This window comes from Panulirus ornatus, chromosome 17, assembly GCF_036320965.1.
Source record: "Panulirus ornatus isolate Po-2019 chromosome 17, ASM3632096v1, whole genome shotgun sequence".
NCBI classification, from domain to species: Eukaryota; Metazoa; Arthropoda; class Malacostraca; order Decapoda; family Palinuridae; genus Panulirus; species Panulirus ornatus.
The window spans coordinates 39,284,239-39,305,156 of record NC_092240.1 but is presented as its reverse complement, the minus strand read 5'-3'; the positions used below and the strand labels follow the sequence as shown (position 1 = coordinate 39,305,156).

General features: G+C 40.5%; 2 protein-coding genes across 3 annotated transcripts in view; both read left to right on the top strand.

Annotated features, from left to right (window-relative positions):
* The window catches only part of LOC139754689 (hematopoietic prostaglandin D synthase-like), an 83,440-nt gene extending 63,314 nt beyond the window's left edge, over positions 1 to 20,126 (top strand). For both annotated transcript variants that reach the window (XM_071672249.1, XM_071672251.1), the window contains exons 3-5: positions 16,149 to 16,332; positions 16,673 to 16,802; positions 17,384 to 20,126. In XM_071672249.1, the coding sequence (XP_071528350.1) occupies positions 16,149 to 16,332; positions 16,673 to 16,802; positions 17,384 to 17,548 (479 nt within the window). In that variant the 3' untranslated portion in view covers positions 17,549 to 20,126. The remainder of the gene's footprint in view (positions 1 to 16,148; positions 16,333 to 16,672; positions 16,803 to 17,383) is intronic.
* On the top strand, positions 1,147 to 2,188 carry LOC139754831 (ADP-ribose pyrophosphatase, mitochondrial-like; the record flags this gene model as incomplete). The annotated part of the gene is made up of 1 exon (XM_071672698.1): positions 1,147 to 2,188. A coding segment is annotated over one exon (666 nt), but the record flags the coding sequence as incomplete, so codon positions are not given.
* Positions 20,127 to 20,918: the final 792 nt, after the last annotated feature.

Below are 20,918 nucleotides of genomic sequence, written 5' to 3'. Positions count from 1 at the left end.
ATTCGTGTGAGAGACTGCAGAAGCTGGTGACTGAGTTTGGTAAAGTATGTGAAAGAAGAAAGTTGAGAGTAAATGTGAATAAGATCAAGGTTATTAGGTACAGTAGGGTGGAGGGACAAGTCAATTGGGAGGTAAGTTTGAATGGAGAAAAACTGGAGGAAGTAAAGTGTTTTAGATATCTGGGGGTTGATTTGGCAGCAGATGGAAGCATGGAAGCGGAAGTGAATCATAGAGTGGGGGAAGAGGCGAAAGTTCTGGGAGCGTTGAAAAATGTGTGGAAGTCGAGAACGTTATCTTGGAAAGCAAAAAAGGGTATCTTTGAAGGAATAGTGGTTCCAAAAATGTTATATGGTTTTGAGGCGTGGGCTATAGATAGAGTTGTGCGGAGGAGGGTGGATGTGCTGGAAATGAGATGTTTAAGGACAATATGTGGTGTGAGATGGTTTGATCGAGTAAGTAATGAAAGGGTAAGAGAGATGTGTGGTAATAAAAAGAGTGTGGTTGGGAGAGCAAAAGAGGGTGTTTTGAAATGGTTTGGTCACATGGAGAGAATGAGTGGGGAAAGATTGACGAAGAGGATATATGTGTCAGAGGTGGAGGGAACGAGGAGAAGTGGGAGAACAAATTGGAGGTGCAAAGATGGAATGAAAAAGATTTTGAGTGATCGGGGCCTAAACATGCAGGAGGGTGAAAGGCATGCAAGGAATAGAATGAATTGGAACGATATGGTATACCGGGGTCAACGTATATACATATATATATATATATATATATATATATATATATATATATATATATATATATATATATATATATATATATATATTTCCCTGGGGTTTGGGGAGTCAGAATACTTCCCACATATTCCCTGCGTGTCGTAGAAGGCGACTAAAAGGGGAGGGAGTGGGTGGCTGGAAATCCTCCCCCCTCTTTTTATTTTTTTAGTTTTCCAAAAAAAGGAACAGAGAAGGACGCCAGGTGAGGATCTTCCCTCAAAGGCCCAGTCCTTTGTTCTTAACGCTACCTCGCTGACGCGGGAAATGGCGAATACTATGAAAATATATATAAATATATATATATATATATATATATATATATATATATATATATATATATATATATATATATATGTGTGTGTATATATGAATATACTTCAAACCCCGTCGGAATGGTGAAGATGGCAACGTTAATCGCTGCTCACATGAAGGACCATACACCATTGTTGATGGTTTCCCGAGGAACATTCATGGACGCACAGGCATTACTGGTCGTGGTCGTCTTGGTCGATGGGGACCAAATCACGCAGGAGATCCCATTGTAACTCGTTGGAAGATGGTGTCTGGAAAAAAGGTCTTTCATGAAGAAATTGGTCGGTTTGTTCTACAATTTATTTGTATCCAGCGTCGCGACTGTGGTGAATGGGCCATCCCAGGAGGAATGATGGACCCAGGAGAACTAGTCAGTACTACAATCAAGCGAGAGTTTCAAGAAGAGGCTCTTAACTCTCTGGAAATGACTGAAGAAAAGAAGAAACAAACTGAGCAGCAGCTGAAAGATCTCTTCCAAAGAGGTGAAGAGGTATACTCTGGCTATGTTGATGATCCACGCAACACTGACAATGCTTGGATGGAAACGATTGCATACAACTTTCATGAAGATAACGAGGATGGGATACTATACAGTCTACAGTTACATGCTGGAGATGATGCAAAAGCTGTGAAGTGGCAAGATATTAGTAGGCAATTAAACCTTTATGCCAGCCATAGACAATTCATTCAAACTGTAGCAGAGAAACATAATGCCCATTGGTGAAGTACTTCAAAAAGAAAGCCCACAACTCGATTGTATCACATCAGAATGTAATTTGATTTTATTTGATATTTTTGTCTCTGTTTGTTCATGATTTGAAACAAAAGGTTGGTGGCTCTTTTTTACTACATAACATTTTTGTTGTTACTTTTTGTAGATATAATTTTCTTTAGGATATAAGGCTATTAACATAGGATAAGGATATACATGGGGTTATCACTGAAGGCCAGTTTGATATGATGTGGATACGGAGCTGTGGTTTTAGTGCATTGCACATGGTAGCTATAGACTGAGTGTGAACGAATGTGGCTTTTAATGGCTGAAGAAGGTGTAGCGATACTGTTTTCTGTGGGGCAGGGTACCACCAGGAATTGATGAAGGCAAGCAAGTGTGAATCTGTACATGTGTATATGTGTGTGTATGGGTGTTTATATATATATATATATATATATATATATATATATATATATATATATATATATATATATATATATATATATATATATATATATATATATATGTATATATATATATATATATATATATATATATATATATATATATATATATATATATATATATTTTTTTTTTTTTTTTTTTTTTTTTTTTTTTACTTTGTCGCTGTCTCCCGCGTTTGCGAGGTAGCGCGAGGAAACAGACGAAAGAAATGGCCCAACCCCCCCATACACACGTACATACACACGTCCACACACGCAAATATACATACCTACACAGCTTTCCATGGTTTACCCCAGACGCTTCACATGCCTTGATTCAATCCACTGACAGCACGTCAACCCCTGTATACCACATCGCTCCAATTCACTCTATTCCTTGCCCTCCTTTCACCCTCCTGCATGTTCAGGCCCCGATCACACAAAATCTTTTTCACTCCATCTTTCCACCTCCAATTTGGTCTCCCTCTTCTCCTCGTTCCCTCCACCTCCGACACATATATCCTCTTGGTCAATCTTTCCTCACTCATTCTCTCCATGTGCCCAAACCATTTCAAAACACCCTCTTCTGCTCTCTCAACCACGCTCTTTTTATTTCCACACATCTCTCTTACCCTTACGTTACTTACTCGATCAAACCACCTCACACCACACATTGTCCTCAAACATCTCATTTCCAGCACATCCATCCTCCTGCGCACAACTCTATCCATAGCCCACGCCTCGCAACCATACAACATTGTTGGAACCACTATTCCTTCAAACATACCCATTTTTGCTTTCCGAGATAATGTTCTCGACTTCCACACATTTTCAAGGCTCCCAAAATTTTCGCCCCCTCCCCCACCCTATGATCCACTTCCGCTTCCATGGTTCCATCCGCTGACAGATCCACTCCCAGATATCTAAAACACTTCACTTCCTCCAGTTTTTCTCCATTCAAACTCACCTCCCAATTGACTTGACCCTCAACCCTACTGTACCTAATAACCTTGCTCTTATTCACATTTACTCTTAACTTTCTTCTTCCACACACTTTACCAAACTCAGTCACCAGCTTCTGCAGTTTCTCACATGAATCAGCCACCAGCGCTGTATCATCAACGAACAACAACTGACTCACTTCCCAAGCTCTCTCATCCACAACAGACTTCATACTTGCCCCTCTTTCCAGGACTCTTGCATTTACCTCCCTAACAACCCCATCCATAAACAAATTAAACAACCATGGAGACATCACACACCCCTGCCGCAAACCTACATTCACTGAGAACCAATCACTTTCCTCTCTTCCTACACGTACACATGCCTTACATCCTCGATAAAAACTTTTCACTGCTTCTAACAACTTGCCTCCCACACCATATATTCTTAATACCTTCCACAGAGCATCTCTATCAACTCTATCATATGCCTTCTCCAGATCCATAAATGCTACATACAAATCCATTTGCTTTTCTAAGTATTTCTCACATACATTCTTCAAAGCAAACACCTGATCCACACATCCTCTACCACTTCTGAAACCGCACTGCTCTTCCCCAATCTGATGCTCTGTACATGCCTTCACCCTCTCAATCAATACCCTCCCATATAGTTTACCAGGAATACTCAACAAACTTATACCTCTGTAATTTGAGCACTCACTCTTATCCCCTTTGCCTTTGTACAATGGCACTATGCACGCATTCCGCCAATCCTCAGGCACCTCACCATGAGTCATACATACATTAAATAACCTTACCAACCAGTCAACAATACAGTCACCCCCTTTTTTAATAAATTCCACTGCAATACCATCCAAACCTGCTGCCTTGCCGGCTTTCATCTTCCGCAAAGCTTTTACTACCTCTTCTCTGTTTACCAAATCATTTTCCCTAACCCTCTCACTTTGCACACCACTTCGACCAAAACATATATATATATATATATATATATATAGATATCTGGGAGTGGATCTGGCAGCGGATGGAACCATGGAAGCGGAAGTGGATCATAGGGTGGGGGAGGGGGCGAAAATTCTGGGAGCCTTGAAGAATGTGTGGAAGTCGAGAACATTATCTCGGAAAGCAAAAATGGGTATGTTTGAAGGAATAGTGGTTCCAACAATGTTGTATGGTTGCGAGGCGTGGGCTATGGATAGAGTTGTTCGCAGGAGGATGGATGTGCTGGAAATGAGATGTTTGAGGACAATGTGTGGTGTGAGGTGGTTTGATCGAGTAAGTAACGTAAGGGTAAGAGAGATGTGTTGTTACAAAAAGAGCGTGGTTGAGAGAGCAGAAGAGGGTGTTTTGAAATGGTTCGGGCACATGGAGAGAATGAGTGAGGAAAGATTGACCAAGAGAATATATGTGTCGGAGGTGGAGGGAACGAGGAGAAGAGGGAGACCAAATTGGAGGTGGAAGGATGGAGTGAAAAAGATTTTGTGTGATCGGGGCCTGAACATGCAGGAGGGTGAAAGGAGGGCAAGGAATAGAGTGAATTGGAGCGATGTGGTATACCGGGGTTGACGTGCTGTCAGTGGATTGAATCAAGGCATGTGAAGCGTCTGGGGTAAACCATGGAAAGCTGTGTAGGTATGTATATTTTGCGTGTGTGGACGTATGTATATACATGTGTATGGGGGTTCGTTGGGCCATTTCTTTCGTCTGTTTCCTTGCGCTACCTCGCAAACGCGGGAGACAGCGGCAAAAAAAAAAAAATATATATATATATATATATATATATATATATATATATATATATATATATATATATATATATATATATATATATATATATATTATCCCTGGGGATAGGGGAGAAAGTTTACTTCCCACGTATTCCCTGCGTGTCGTAGAAGGCGACTATATGTATATGTGTGTGCATGGGTGTTTATGTATATATATATATATATATATATATATATATATATATATATATATATATATATATATATATATATATATATATATATATATATATATATATATATATATATTTTTTTTTTTTTGCTTTGTCGCTGTCTCCCGCGTTTGCGAGGTAGCGCAAGGAAACAGACGAAAGAAATGGCCCAACCCACCCCCATACACATGCCTTGATTCAATCCACTGACAACACGTCAACCCCGGTATACCACATCGCTCCAATTCACTCTATTCTTTGCCCTCCTTTCACCCTCCTGCATGTTCAGGCCCCGATCACACAAAATCTTTTTCACTCCATCTTTCCACCTCCAATTTGGTCTCCCTCTTCTCCTCGTTCCCTCCACCTCCGACACATATATCCTCTTGGTCAATCTTTCCTCACTCATTCTCTCCATGTGACCAAACCATTTCAAAACACCCTCTTCTGCTCTCTCAACCACGCTCTTTTTGTTTCCACACATCTCTCTTACCCTTACGTTACTTACTCGATCAAACCACCTCACACCACACATTGTCCTCAAACATCTCATTTCCAGCACATCCATTCTCCTGCGCACAACTCTATCCATAGTCCACGCCTCGCAACCATACAACATTGTTGGAACCACTATTCCTTCAAACATACCCATTTTTGCTTTCCGAGATAATGTTCTCGACTTCCACACATTCTTCAAGGCTCCCAGAATTTTCGCCCCCTCCCCCACCCTATGATCCACTTCCGCTTCCATGGTTCCATCCGCTGCCAGATCCACTCCCAGATATCTAAAACACTTCACTTCCTCCAGTTTTTCTCCATTCAAACTCACCTCCCAATTGAATTAACCCTCCACCCTACTGTACCTAATAACCTTGCTCTTATTCACATTTACTCTTAACTTTCTTCTTTCACACACTTTACCAAACTCAGTCACCAGCTTCTGCAGTTTCTCACATGAATCAGCCACCAGCGCTGTATCATCAGCGAACAACAACTGACTCACTTCCCAAGCTCTCTCATCCCCAACAGACTTCATACTTGCCCCTCTTTCCAAAACTCTTGCATTCACCTCCCTATATATATAAATATATATATATATATATATATATATATATATATATATATATATATATATATATATATATATATATATATATATATATATATATATATATATATATATATATATATATATATATATATATATATATATATATATATATATATTATCCCTGGGGATAGGGGAGAAAGTTTACTTCCCACGTATTCCCTGCGTGTCGTAGAAGGCGACTAAAAGGGGAGGGATAGGGGGCTGGAAATCCTCCCCCCCTCCCTTTTTTTTTTTTCTAATTTTCCAAAAGAAGGAACAGAGAAGGGGGCCAGGTGAGGATATTCCCTCAGAGGCCCTGTCCTCTGTTCTTAATGCTACCTTGCTAATGCGGGAAATGGCGAATAGTTTGAAAGAAAGAAAGAAATATGCATACATACATATATATATATATATATACATATATAATTTTTCTTTTTTTTTGTCGCTGTCTCCCGCGTTTGCGAGGTAGCGCAAGGAAACAGACGAAAGAATGGCCCAACCCACCCACATACACATGTGCATACATACACGTCCACACACGCAAATATAACTAACTATGCATCTCAACGTATACATATATATACACACACAGACATATACATATATACACGTACATAATTCATACTGCCTGCCTTTATTTTTTTCCATGGCCACCTCGCCACACATGAAATAACAACACCCTCCCCCCTCATCTATGCAAGGTAGCGCTAGGAAAAGACAACAAAGGCCCCATGCGTTCACACTCAGTCTCTAGCTGTCATGTAATAATGCACCGAATCCACAGCTCCCTTATCACATCCAGGCCAATCAGAACTTTCCATGGTTTACCCCAGACGCTTCATATGCCCTGGTTCAATCCATTGACAGCACGACGACGCCAGTATACCACATCTTTCCAATTCAGTCTATTCCTTGCACGCCTTTCGCCCTCCTGCACGTTCAGACCCCAATCACTCAAAATCTTTTTCATTCCATGTTTCCACCTCCAATTTGGTCTCCCACTTCTCCTCGTTCCCTCCACCTCTGACACATATATCCTCTTGGTCAATTCTTCCTACTTATTCTCTCCATGTGACTAGACCATTTCAAAACACCCTCTTCTGCTCTCTCAACCACACTCTTTTTATAACAACACATCTCTCTTACCCTATCATTACTTACTCGATCAAACCATCTCACATCACATATTGTCCTCAAACATCTCATTTCCAACACATCCACCCTCCTCAGCGCAACTCTATGTGAAGCCCACGCCTCGCAACCATATAACATTGTTGGAACCATTATTCCTTCAAACATACCCATTTTTGCCTTCTAAGATAATGTTCTCGACTTCCAAACATTCCTCAAGGCTCCCAAAACTTTCGCTCCCTCCCCCACCATATGATTCACTTCCGCTTCCATGGTTCCATCTGCTGCCAAATCCACTCCCAGATATCTAAAACTCTTCAATTCCTCCAGTTTTTCTCCATTCAAACTTACCTCCCAGTTGACTTGTCCCACAACCCTACAGTACCTAATAACCTTGCTCTTATTCACATTTACTCTCAGCTTTCTTCTTTCACACACTTTACCAAACTCAGTCACCAGTTTCTGCAGTTTCTCACACTAATCTGCCACCAGCGCAGTATCATCAGGAAACAACAACTGACTCACTTCCCAAGCTCTCTCATCCACAACAGACTGCATACTTGCCCCTCTTTCCAAAACTCTTGCATTCACCTCCCTAACAACCCCATACACGTACAAATTAAACAACCATGGCGACATCACACACCCCTGCCGCAAACCAACATTCACTGAGAACCAATCACTTTCCTCTCTTCCTACACGTACACATGCCTTACACCCTCGATAAAAACTTTTCACTGCTTCTAAGAACTTGCCTCCCACACCATATATTCTTAATACCTTCCACAGAGCATCTCTATCAACTCTATCATATGCCTTCTCCAGATCCATAAATGCTACATACAGATCCATATGCTATCTATTCTAAGTATTTCTCACATACATTCTTCAGAGCAAACACCTGATCCACACATACTCTACCATTTCTGAAACCACACTGCTCTTCCACAATCTGATGCTCTGTACATGCCTTCACCCTCTCAATCAATACTCTCCCATATAATTTCTCAGGAATGCTCAACAAAGTTATACCTCTGTAATTTGAGCACTCACTCTTATTCCCTTTGCCTTTGTACAATGGCACTATGCAAGCATTCCGCCGATCCTTAGGCACCTCACCATGAGTCATACATACATTATATAACCTTACCAACCAGTCAACAATACAGTCACCCCCTTTTTAAATAAATTCCACTGCATTACCATCCAAACCCGCTGTCTTGCCGGCTTTCATCTTCCGCAAATCTTTTATTACCTCATCTCTGTTTACCAAATCATTTTCCCTAACCCTCTCACTTTGCACACCACCTCGACCAAAACACCCTATATCTGCCACTCTATCATCAAACACATTCAACAAACCTTCAAAATACTCACTAAATCTCCTTCTCACATACCACTACTTGTTATCACCTCCCCATTAGCCCCCATCACTGAAGTTTCCATTTGTTCCTTTGTCTTACGCACTTCATTTACCTCCTTCTAAAACATCTTTTTATTCTCCCTAAAGTTTAATGATACTCTCTCACCCCAACTCTCATTTGCCTTCTTTTTCACCTCTTGCACCTTTCTCTTGACCTCCTGTCTCATTCTTTTATGCATATTCCAGTCATTTCCATTTTTTCCCTGCAAAAATCGTCCAAATGCGTCTGTATTCTCTTTCACTAATAATCTTACTTCTTCATTCCACCACTCACTACCCTTTCTAATGTGCCCACCTCGCATACTTCTCATGCTTCAAGCATCTTTTGCGCAAGCCATCACTGCTTCCCTAAATACATCCCATTCCTCCCCCACTCCCCTTACCTCCTTTGTTCTCACCTTTTTCCATTTTGTACTCAGTCTCTCCTGGTACTTCCTCATACAAGTCTCCTCCCCAACCTCTACAAATCTTCACCTTCGCCTCCACAAGATAATGATCAGACATCCCTCCAGTTATACCTCTCAGCACATTAACATGCACAAGTCTCTCTTTCGCGCGCCTATCAATCAACACGTAATCCGATAACACTCTCTGGCCATTTCTCTTACTTATATATAAATACTTATGTATATCTCTCATCTTAAATCAGGTATTCCCAATCACCAGTCCTTTTTTAGCACATAAATCTACAAGCTCTTCACTATTTCCATTTACAACATTGAACACCCCATGTACACCAATTATTCCCTCAACTGCCACATTACACACTTTTACATCAAATCACCCATCACTATAATCCGCTCTCGTGCTTCAAAACTGCTAACACACTCACTCGGTTGCTCCCAAAACACTTGCCTCTCATGATCTTTCCTCTCATGCCCAAGTGCATATGCTTCAATAATCACCCATCTCTCTCCATCCACTTTCAGTTTTACCCATATCAATCTAGAGTTTACTTTCTTACATTCTATCAAATACTCCCACCACTCCTGTTTCAGGAGTAGTGTTACTCCTTCCCTTGCTCTTGTCCTCTCACTAACCCCTGACTTTACTCCCAAGACATTCCCAAACCACTCTTCCCCTTTACCTTTGAGCTTTGTTTCACTCAGAGCCAAAATATCTAGGTTCCTTTCCCCAAACATACTACCTATATCTCGTTTTTTCTCATCTTTGCTACATATATATATATGAAGTCTGTTGGGGATAAGAGAGCTTGGGAAGTGAGTCAGTTGTTGTTCGCTGATGATACAGCGCTGGTGGCTGATTCATGTGAGAAACTGCAGAAGCTGGTGACTGAGTTTGGTAAAGTGTGTGAAAGAAGAAAGTTAAGAGTAAATGTGAATAAGAGCAAGGTTATTAGGTACAGTAGGGTTGAGGGTCAAGTCAATTGGGAGGTGAGTTTGAATGGAGAAAAACTGGAGGAAGTGAAGTGTTTTAGATATCTGGGAGTGGATCTGGCAGCGGATGGAACCATGGAAGCGGAAGTGGATCATAGGGTGGGGGAGGGGGCGAAAATTCTGGGGGCCTTGAAGAATGTGTGGAAGTCGAGAACATTATCTCGGAAAGCAAAAATGGGTATGTTTGAAGGAATAGTGGTTCCAACAATGTTGTATGGTTGTGAGGCGTGGGCTATGGATAGAGTTGTGCGCAGGAGGATGGATGTGCTGGAAATGAGATGTTTGAGGACAATGTGTGGTGTGAGGTGGTTTGATCGAGTGAGTAACGTAAGGGTAAGAGAGATGTGTGGAAATAAAAAGAGCGTGGTTGAGAGAGCAGAAGAGGGTGTTTTGAAGTGGTTTGGGCACATGGAGAGGATGAGTGAGGAAAGATTGACCAAGAGGATATATGTGTCGGAGGTGGAGGGAGCAAGGAGAAGAGGGAGACCAAATTGGAGGTGGAAAGATGGAGTGAAAATGATTTTGTGTGATCGGGGCCTGAACATGCAGGAGGGTGAAAGGAGGGCAAGGAATAGAGTGAATTGGAGCGATGTGGTGTACCGGGGTTGACGTGCTGTCAGTGGATTGAATCAAGGCATGTGAAGCGTCTGGGGTAAACCATGGAAAGCTGTGTAGGTATGTATATTTGCGTGGGTGGATGTATGTATATACATGTGCATGGGGGGGGTTGGGTCATTTCTTTCGTCTGTTTCCTTGCGCTACCTCGCAAACGCGGGAGACAGCGACAAAGTATAAAAAAAAAAATGTATATATATATATATATATATATATATATATATATATATATATATATATATATATATATATATATATATATATATATATTTTCCATTCAAGGCATGTGAAGCGTCTGGGGTAAACCATGGAAAGCTGTGTATGTATGTATATTTGCGTGTGTGGACATATGTATATACATGTGTATGGGGGTGGGTTGGGCCATTTCTTTCGTCTGTTTCCTTGCGCTACCTAGCAAACGCGGGAGACAGCGACAAAGCAAAAAAAAAAAAAAAAAAGATATATATATATATATATATATATATATATATATATATATATATATATATATATATATATATATATATATATGTATATATATAAATATATATATATATATATATATATATATATATATATATATATATATATATATATATATATATATATATATATATATATATATATATATATATATATATATATATATATATATATATATATAATCCACTGACAGCACGTCAACCCCGGTATACCACATCGATCCAATTCACTCTATTCCTTGCCCTCCTTTCACCCTCCTGCATGTTCAGGCCCCGATCACACAAAATCTTTTTCACTCCATCTTTCCACCTCCAATTTGGTCTCCCTCTTCTCCTCGTTCCCTCCACCTCCGACACATATATCTTCTTGATCAATCTTTCCTCACTCATTCTCTCCATGTGCCCAAACCATTTCAAAACACCCTCTTCTGCTCTCTCAACCACGATCTTTTTATTTCCACACATCTCTCTAACCCTTACGTTACTTACTCGATCAAACCACCTCACACCACATATTGTCCTCAAACATCTCATTTCCAGCACATCCATCCTTCTGCGCACAACTCTATCCATAGCCCACGCCTCGCAACCATACAACATTGTTGGAACCACTATTCCTTCAAACATACCCATTTTTGCTTTCCGAGATAATGTTCTCGACTTCCACACATTCTTCAAGGCCCCCAGAATTTTCGCCCCCTCCCCCACCCTATGATCCACTTCCGCTTCCATGGTTCCATCCGCTGCCAGATCCACTCCCAGATATCTAAAACACTTCACTTCCTCCAGTTTTTCTCCATTCAAACTTACCTCCCAATTGACTTGACCCTCAACCCTACTGTACCTAATAACCTTGCTCTTATTCACATTTACTCTTAACTTTCTTCTTTCCCACACTTTACCAAACTCAGTCACCAGCTTCTGCAGTTTCTCACATGAATCAGCCGCCAGCGCTGTATCATCAGCGAACAACAACTGACTCACTTCCCAAGTTCTCTCATCCCCAACAGACTTCATACTTGCCCCTCTTTCCAAAACTCTTGCATTCATCTCCCTAACAACCCCATCCATAAACAAATTAAACAACCATGGAGACATCACACACCCCTGCGGCAAACCTACATTCAATGAGAACCAATCACTTTTCTCTCTTCCTCCACGTACACATGCCTTACATCCTCGATAAAAACTTTTCACTGCTTCTAAAAACTTGCCTCCCACACCATATATTCTTAATACCTTCCACAGAGCATCTCTATCAACTCTATCACATGCCTTCTCCAGATCCATAAATGCTACATACAAATCCATTTGCTTTTCTAAGTATTTCTCACATATATTCTTCAAAGCAAACACCTGATACACACATCCTCTACAACTTCTGAAACCACACTGCTCTTCCCCAATCTGATGCTCTGTACATGCCTTCACCCTTTCAATCAATACCCTCCTATATAATTTACCAGGAATACTTAACAAACTTATTTTTTTTTTTTTTATTATACTTTGTCGCTGTGTCCCGCGTTTCCGAGGTAGCGCAAGGAAACAGACGAAAGAAATGGCCCAACCCCCCCCCCCCCATACACATGTATATACATACGTCTACACACGCAAATATACATACCTACACAGCTTTCCATGGTTTACCCCAGACGCTTCACATGCCTTGCTTCAATCCACTGACAGCACGTCAACCCCGGTATACCACATCGCTCCAATTCACTCTATTCCTTGCCCTCCTTTCACCCTCCTGCATGTTCAGGCCCCGATCACACAAAATCTTCTTCACTCCATCTTTCCACCTCCAATTTGGTCTCCCTCTTCTCCTTGTTCCCTCCACCTCCGACACTTATATCTTCTTGGTCAATCTTTCCTCACTCATCCTCTCCATGTGCCCAAACCACTTCAAAACACCCTCTTCTGCTCTCTCAACCACGCTCTTTTTATTTCCACACATCTCTCTTACCCTTACGTTACTCACTCGATCAAACCACCTCACACCACACATTGTCCTCAAACATCTCATTTCCAGCACATCCATCCTCCTGCGCACAACTCTATCCATAGCCCACGCCTCGCAACCATACAACATGGTTGGAACCACTATTCCTTCAAACATACCCATTTTTGCTTTCCGAGATAATGTTCTCGACTTCCACACATTCTTCAAGGCCCCCAGGATTTTCGCCCCCTCCCCCACCCTATGATCCACTTCCGCTTTCATGGTTCCATCCGCTGCCAGATCCACTCCCAGATATCTAAAACACTTCACTTCCTCCAGTTTTTCTCCATTCAAACTCACCTCCCAATTGACTTGACCCTCAACCCTACTGTACCTAATAACCTTGCTCTTATTCACATTTACTCTTAACTTTCTTCTTCCACACACTTTTCCAAACTCAGTCACCAGCTTCTGCAGTTTCTCACATGAATCAGCCACCAGCGCTGTATCATCAGCGAACAACAACTGACTCACTTCCCAAGCTCTCTCATCCCCAACAGACTTCATACTTGCCCCTCTTTCCAAAACTCTTGCATTCACCTCCCTAACAACCCCATCCATAAACAAATTAAACAACCATGGAGACATCACACACCCCTGCCGCAAACCTACATTCACTGAGACCCAATCACTTTCCTCTCTTCCTACACGTACACATGCCTTACATCCTCGATAAAAACTTTTCACTGCTTCTAACAACTTTCCTCCCACACCATATATTCTTAATACCTTCCACAGAGCATCTTTGTCAACTCTATCATATGCCTTCTCCAGATCCATAAATGCTACATACAAATCCATTTGCTTTTCTAAGTATTTCTCACATACATTCTTCAAAGCAAACACCTGATTCACACATCCTCTACCACTTCTGAAACCACACTGCTCTTCCCCAATCTGATGCTCTGTACATGCCTTCACCCTCTCAATCAATACCCTCCCATATAATTTACCAGGAATACTCAACAAACTTATACCTCTGTAATTTGAGCACTCACTCTTATCCCCTTTGCCTTTGTACAATGGCACTATGCACGCATTCCGCCAATCCTCAGGCACCTCACCATGAGTCATACATACATTGAATAACCTTATCAACCAGTCAACAATACAGTCACTCCCTTTTTTAATAAATTCCACTGCAATACCATCCAAACCTGCTGCCTTGCCGGCTTTCATCTTCCGCAAAGCTTTCACTACCTCTTCTCTGTTTACCAAATCATTTTCCCTAACCCTCTCACTTTGCACACCACCTCGACCAAAACACCCTATATCTGCCACTCTATCATCAAACACATTCAACAAACCTTCAAAATACTCACTCCATCTCCTTCTCACATCACCACTACTTGTTATCACCTCCCCATTTGCGCCCTTCACTGAAGTTCCCATTTGCTCCCTTGTCTTACGCACTTTATTTACCTCCTTCCAGAACATCTTTTTATTCTCCCTAAAATTTAATGATACTCTCTCACCCCAACTCTCATTTGCCCTTTTTTTCACCTCTTGCACCTTTCTCTTGACCTCCTGTCTCTTTCTTTTATACATCTCCCACTCAATTGCATTTTTTCCCTGCAAAAATCGTCCAAATGCCTCTCTCTTCTCTTTCACTAATACTCTTACTTCTTCATCCCACCACTCACTACCCTTTCTAATCAACCCACCTCCCACTCTTCTCATACCACAAGCATCTTTTGCGCAATCCATCACTGATTCCCTAAATACATCCCATTCTTCCCCCACTCCCCTTACTTCCATTGTTCTCACCTTTTTCCATTCTGTACTCAGTCTCTCCTGGTACTTCCTCACACAGGTCTCCTTCTCAAGCTCACTTACTCTCACCACCCTCTTCACCCCAACATTCACTCTTCTTTTCTGAAAACCCATACAAATCTTCACCTTAGCCTCCACAAGGTAATGATCAGACATCCCTCCAGTTGCACCTCTCAGCACATTAACATCCAAAAGTCTCTCTTTCGCACGCCTGTCAATTAACACGTAATCCAATAACGCTCTCTGGCCATCTCTCCTACTTACATAAGTATACTTATGTATATCTCGCTTTTTAAACCAGGTATTCCCAATCATCAGTCCTTTTTCAGCACATAAATCTACAAGCTCTTCACCATTTCCATTTACAACACTGAACACCCCATGTATACCAATTATTCCCTCAACTGCCACATTACTCACCTTTGCATTCAAATCACCCATCACTATAACCCGGTCTCGTGCATCAAAACCACTAACACACTCATTCAGCTGCTCCCAAAACACTTGCCTCTCTTGATCTTTCTTCTCATGCCCAGGTGCATATGCACCAATAATCACCCACCTCTCTCCATCAACTTTCAGTTTTACCCATATTAATCGAGAATTTACTTTCTTACACTCTATCACATACTCCCACAACTCCTGTTTCAGGAGTATTGCTATATATATATATATATATATATATATATATATATATATATATATATATATATATATATATATATATATATATCCCTGGGGATAGGGGAGAAAGAATACTTCCCACGTATTCCCTGCGTGTCGTAGAAGGCGACTAAAAGGGAAGGGAGCGGGGGGCTGGGAATCCTCCGCTCCCTTTTTTTTTTTTTTTTTTTTTTTTTTTAATTTTCCAAAAGAAGGAACAGAGAAGGGGGCCAGGTGAGGGTATTCCCTCAAAGGCCCAGTCCTCTGTTCTTAACGCTACCTTGCTATCGCGGGAAATGGCGAATAGTATGAAAAAAAAAAAAAAATATATATATATATATATATATATATATATATATATATATATATATATATATATATATATATATATATATATATATATATATGTTTATATATACTGGCAGATACCATGGGTGGTAAACTGCCGGTGCTTATGGTGGATGACGTGGCCCTGACACAGTCGCTGGCCATCGCCCGCTACGTGGCCAAGCAAGCCGGACTTGTACCTGAAGACGACCTGCAAGCGGCCTACTGTGACGCCCTGGCTGACACTGTGAACGATGTTGTGGAGGAGTGGATCAAGCTGATGTACGTTTATCACTGTTGTTTTGATCAATACTTTTCTTTGTTTATTATAGAGTATTTCAGCATCACCGCACAGTACCCATTATCACCCTACGACTTGCCTCGTCCCAAGGAGACGCACTGAAAGGCTCATTGAAACCCTTTTATAGAAGTAGAAACGAATCTATGAAAACTTCCTTTGGTAAAGCAACTATAGATTTATCATGATATAACTTCAATCATAATGTATTACATCAACAGGATTATAGTAGTATTTTGGATTTTTTGAAGTGAAATTCAGATTTACGTTCATGTAGTTAATATGGATGATTTATACCTAGAATGACTGGGTTTTCTTCATCAGAACCTCTGGAAAGACAGAGGAGGATAAGATGGAAGAGTTTAACGAAGTGCTCTACCCGAAGTTCCTGGAACCTCTCATGACCCGGCTTGACAACCGGCTGCAAGAGAGGGAGTGGTTCATCTCAGACAAGGTCAGTACCAGGAACTTTCAGGTCAGTGCCATATACTTGCAGGTCAGACTTAGGTAGTTCCAAGTAGATGCTGAATACTTTCAGGTCGGTACTAAGTACTTCCAGGTCAGTGCCAGGCACTTCCTGCTCAGCAGTAAGTACTTTCAGGTCATTGTTAAGTACTTTCAGGTCAGCACTAAGTACTTTCAGGTCAGTGTTAAGTACTTTCAGGTCAGTGTTAAGTACGTACAGGTCAGTGTCAGATATTTAGAGGTCAGTGTCGGACATATCTAAGTTAGTGTCAGGCACTTTCTGGTCAGCACTAAGTACTTTTAGGTCAGTGTTAAGTACTTCCAGGTCAGTGTTCTAGGTCTTGGTATCTACAGAGAGCTTCATCGGTTTCTGTTGAGAACACTAGTGAGTACAAAGTCCGTACATATTTTCAGAAAAAAATGACCTCTCTCAAAACTTAATTCATAGAACTGCTGTCAAAATACACCAAACAAATTATTTGTTCTTGTTTCAAATGTAATCACACAATAAATGTAATCACTGTCATGAAATATCAAAACGTATCTGACACTCAGACTTGGAACCCACAGGTTACGTGGGGTGATCTGCTGATCACGACAGTCATGGGGCTGGTGAGGGAGACCAGTGCCTCGGTGCTGGACAACTTCCCCGCCCTCCTCGCTCACGTCCACAAGGTGGAGGACCTCCCCAAGATCAAGGACTGGATCGAGAAGCGTCCAGAGACAAACTTCTGAGTCTGGATGTAACAAAAAAAAGAAAGCAAAAAACGCCGTGAAGATCAATTATTTATTATCATAATTCTCACTTAGAACTAAAGAAGGTAGCACTTTTTTCCCTGTGGGAGTTACTTTTCATCAACATTTAGAAATGCTTCTAGGCGTTATGAAACACTCGTGAAATGATGGAACATTGTGATGATAATCTAAAGTTCCTAAATCAAATTCTAGTTGCTTGTTCTCTCAATAACAGATACATCGCTACAAGCCAAACTGTTTTTGTTAGTGACAACGTACACTTCAAATCTCCACTGTGCTTCTTAGGTCACTGATATATGAATAAATGTCTGTTCAGTTTAATGTTTTTTTTATGGATATTCATCTCAACTAAACATGGTCTCCAAGTGCTGGTACTTCTTGGATCGCAGTGGGAGAAGAAACTAATATATTTCTGTCTTTACTTTAATAGTGATTGATAACGCGTAATGGTAACTCACTCCAGCGTTCAACGCTTCTTTCATTAAAGACTTTTTTTTCCCCAAGTCAGTGTCACGTCTTTTAACTTTGATCTTTATTCCATTTGTCCTGATGATTATTTCTTTTTTTGATGCTTCAAAATGATCTTCATGAGTTACGTCGTCAAGTTTATTCTAAATTTCGCGAACTTGTATTTGGTCGCCAAGAAATCTACGGAGAATAGAGCTCTAACTTTCTAAGTCTCTCGTCGTACATCATAATTATCAAAGCAGGAATCAGTTTCGTTGCCCATCTTTGCACTTTTTCCAGTTATTCCTCATAGTGCTTGTAATTTAGGAACCAACACTGTACTGTATATTGAAGGTGTCTAAAATAGGGGCTTAAAAAAGGTCAGAGCTGTTGCTGTTACTTGTGGTCGATGTTCCTGGTTAAGGTGAAGCCAAGTCACTGTTAGTATACGTGTACTCAAGATCGTTAGTAATAGCAATTCCTTCTCTTCAGTTATCCAATACCTGATAGTCGTGTTCAGCAGCATTATCTATAAAGTGAATAACTTTTCATTATGTCTACATTAGATTTCATATGCCATTTGTCTGACCAGTTTACGAGTTTGTTAAGATCTCTTTGGATTACTTCAAAGTCCTGGCCATACACAGCTCAACTTCCTAGTCGATATCATCAAAGAGTTGGAAATTTTAGATGATGAACTCAATTCTAAATCATTAATGTATATCAAAATATGATTAGGGTCAAGGACCGACCTTTGTGGCACACGATCAACCAGTCTGACTGAGGTTTTGATGTTTAACACTTCACGTTATTTTCTGTCGGTGAGTCAGTCACTAACTCATGCACATAGTTCTTCCCATATTCATTGTTATCTCATTATATATAGCAATCTCTTGTGAGTTAATCTAATGAATTCTTTTTCAAAGTCTGGATGTGTTGCATTAGAGAATATCATTTGAGTCCCAACTGTCATACACAACACTGATTCTAATAAACTTGTTAGACAAGGTCTTTTGTTATGGAATCCGCGCTGCTTATCCGATATTAACTCATGATCTATAGATGTAAATTTTTTTTGTTTTATTATTTTTTTCCATCATTCTATGTAAATCTGACGTGAGGCGAAGTGGGCTGTACTTTACGACATTTCTTGTTTTCGTTCTTACATATAGATGTGATATTTCGTAAAGTGATTCTTTAGATATTTTTATCACTGGATATATCAATTGTCATTCAACCTCTCTCAAGAATCTTGGGATTAGGTTATCAGGGACAGCCGATTTGTCTGTTAATTTGGTCGAAGTCATAATTAGTTTTGTAATGCTCAAACTCCGCTACCTATAATTTTTCTTCTTCAGTCATTCCAATTTTTTCTTTTTTTGTTGCTTATTGTGGTTGAAGAATGCATGATTCTTCTACGCTTGAATAGGCAAAGTTCAACGATATATTTCGTGTAAAAGCCATTTCCTTGTATTTATCAGTTACTCTTCCATGACCGGTTCTTAGCAGTGCTGTCCAAGTGGCTTTCACATACAGTAACACAGGAAAATATACCTTTTAGTCCAAAGGTTGTCACAGAGAGTGTGCATAAAGGATGTGATAGGTTTTAAGTTGATCAAACAGGCAAAGTGTTGGCGACAAGCACTACCGAACATGAATATGCTGTCAGGAACAGGCAACATGATAATGTCTTGATAAGTTACAACATAAAACCAAATTTGAACGCCATGTAGATGGGGAAAAACACTTCTACCATAGCAAATTGAAACTATGCTCTAGAAGGGACGCAAGTGTCTTTGAGATAAAAAGGTAACCTAAGAGTGTTTTGGATATGCTACGCGAGTAACAGACCTGATATGTGAAAAATTTTTCCTGGCGTTACTTCAGGATAATGGGCTTGGTCAGATGGAATCTTCCGACCCCTTGCTAACCTTAGGTTACTTCACTATGACTTGCATGTGTGTGCCTTCTATGTGCATATACATATATGCTATATTTACAGGACACTTTATCCTTAATACGTATGAATTTGCTCTGAAGATGTAGTATACGAAAGATACCGCAAATTTTCCTCCAGTGCTCCGGGCATTTCTGGTGCATAGGTTTGCAATCATTTTCACCATATATATATATATATATATATATATATATATATATATATATATATATATATATATATATATATATATATATATTTATTTTGCTTTGTCGCTGTCTCCCGCGTTAGCGAGGTAGCGCAAGAAAACAGACGAAAGAATGGCCCAACCCACCCACATACACATGTATATACATACACGTCCACACACGCAAATACACATACCTATACATCTCAACGTATACATATATATACACACTGACATATACATATATACACATGTACATAATTCATACTGTCTGCCTTTATTCATTTCCATCGCCAACCGCCACAGATGAATATAACAACTCCCTCTCCCCCTCACCTGCGCGAGGTAGAGCTAGGAAAAGACAACAAAGGCCACATTCGTTCACACTCAGTCTCTAGCTGTCATGTAATAATGCATCGAAACCACAGCTCCCTTTCCACATCCAGACCCGACAGAACTTTCCATGGTTTACCCCAGGCGCTTCACATACCCTGATTCAATCCATTGACAGCACGTCGATCTCAGTATACCACGTAGTTCCAATTCACTATATTCCTTGCACGCCTTTCACCCTCCTGCATGTTCAGGCCCCAATCACTCAAAATCTTTTTCACTCCATCCTTCCACCTCCAATTTGGTCTCCCACTTCTCCTCGTTCCCTCCACTTCTAACACATATATCCTCTTGGTCAATCTTTCCTCACTCATTCTGTCCATGTGACCAAACCATTTCAAAATACCCTCTTCTGCTTATTTCATGTGTATTTCATGTGTGGCGGG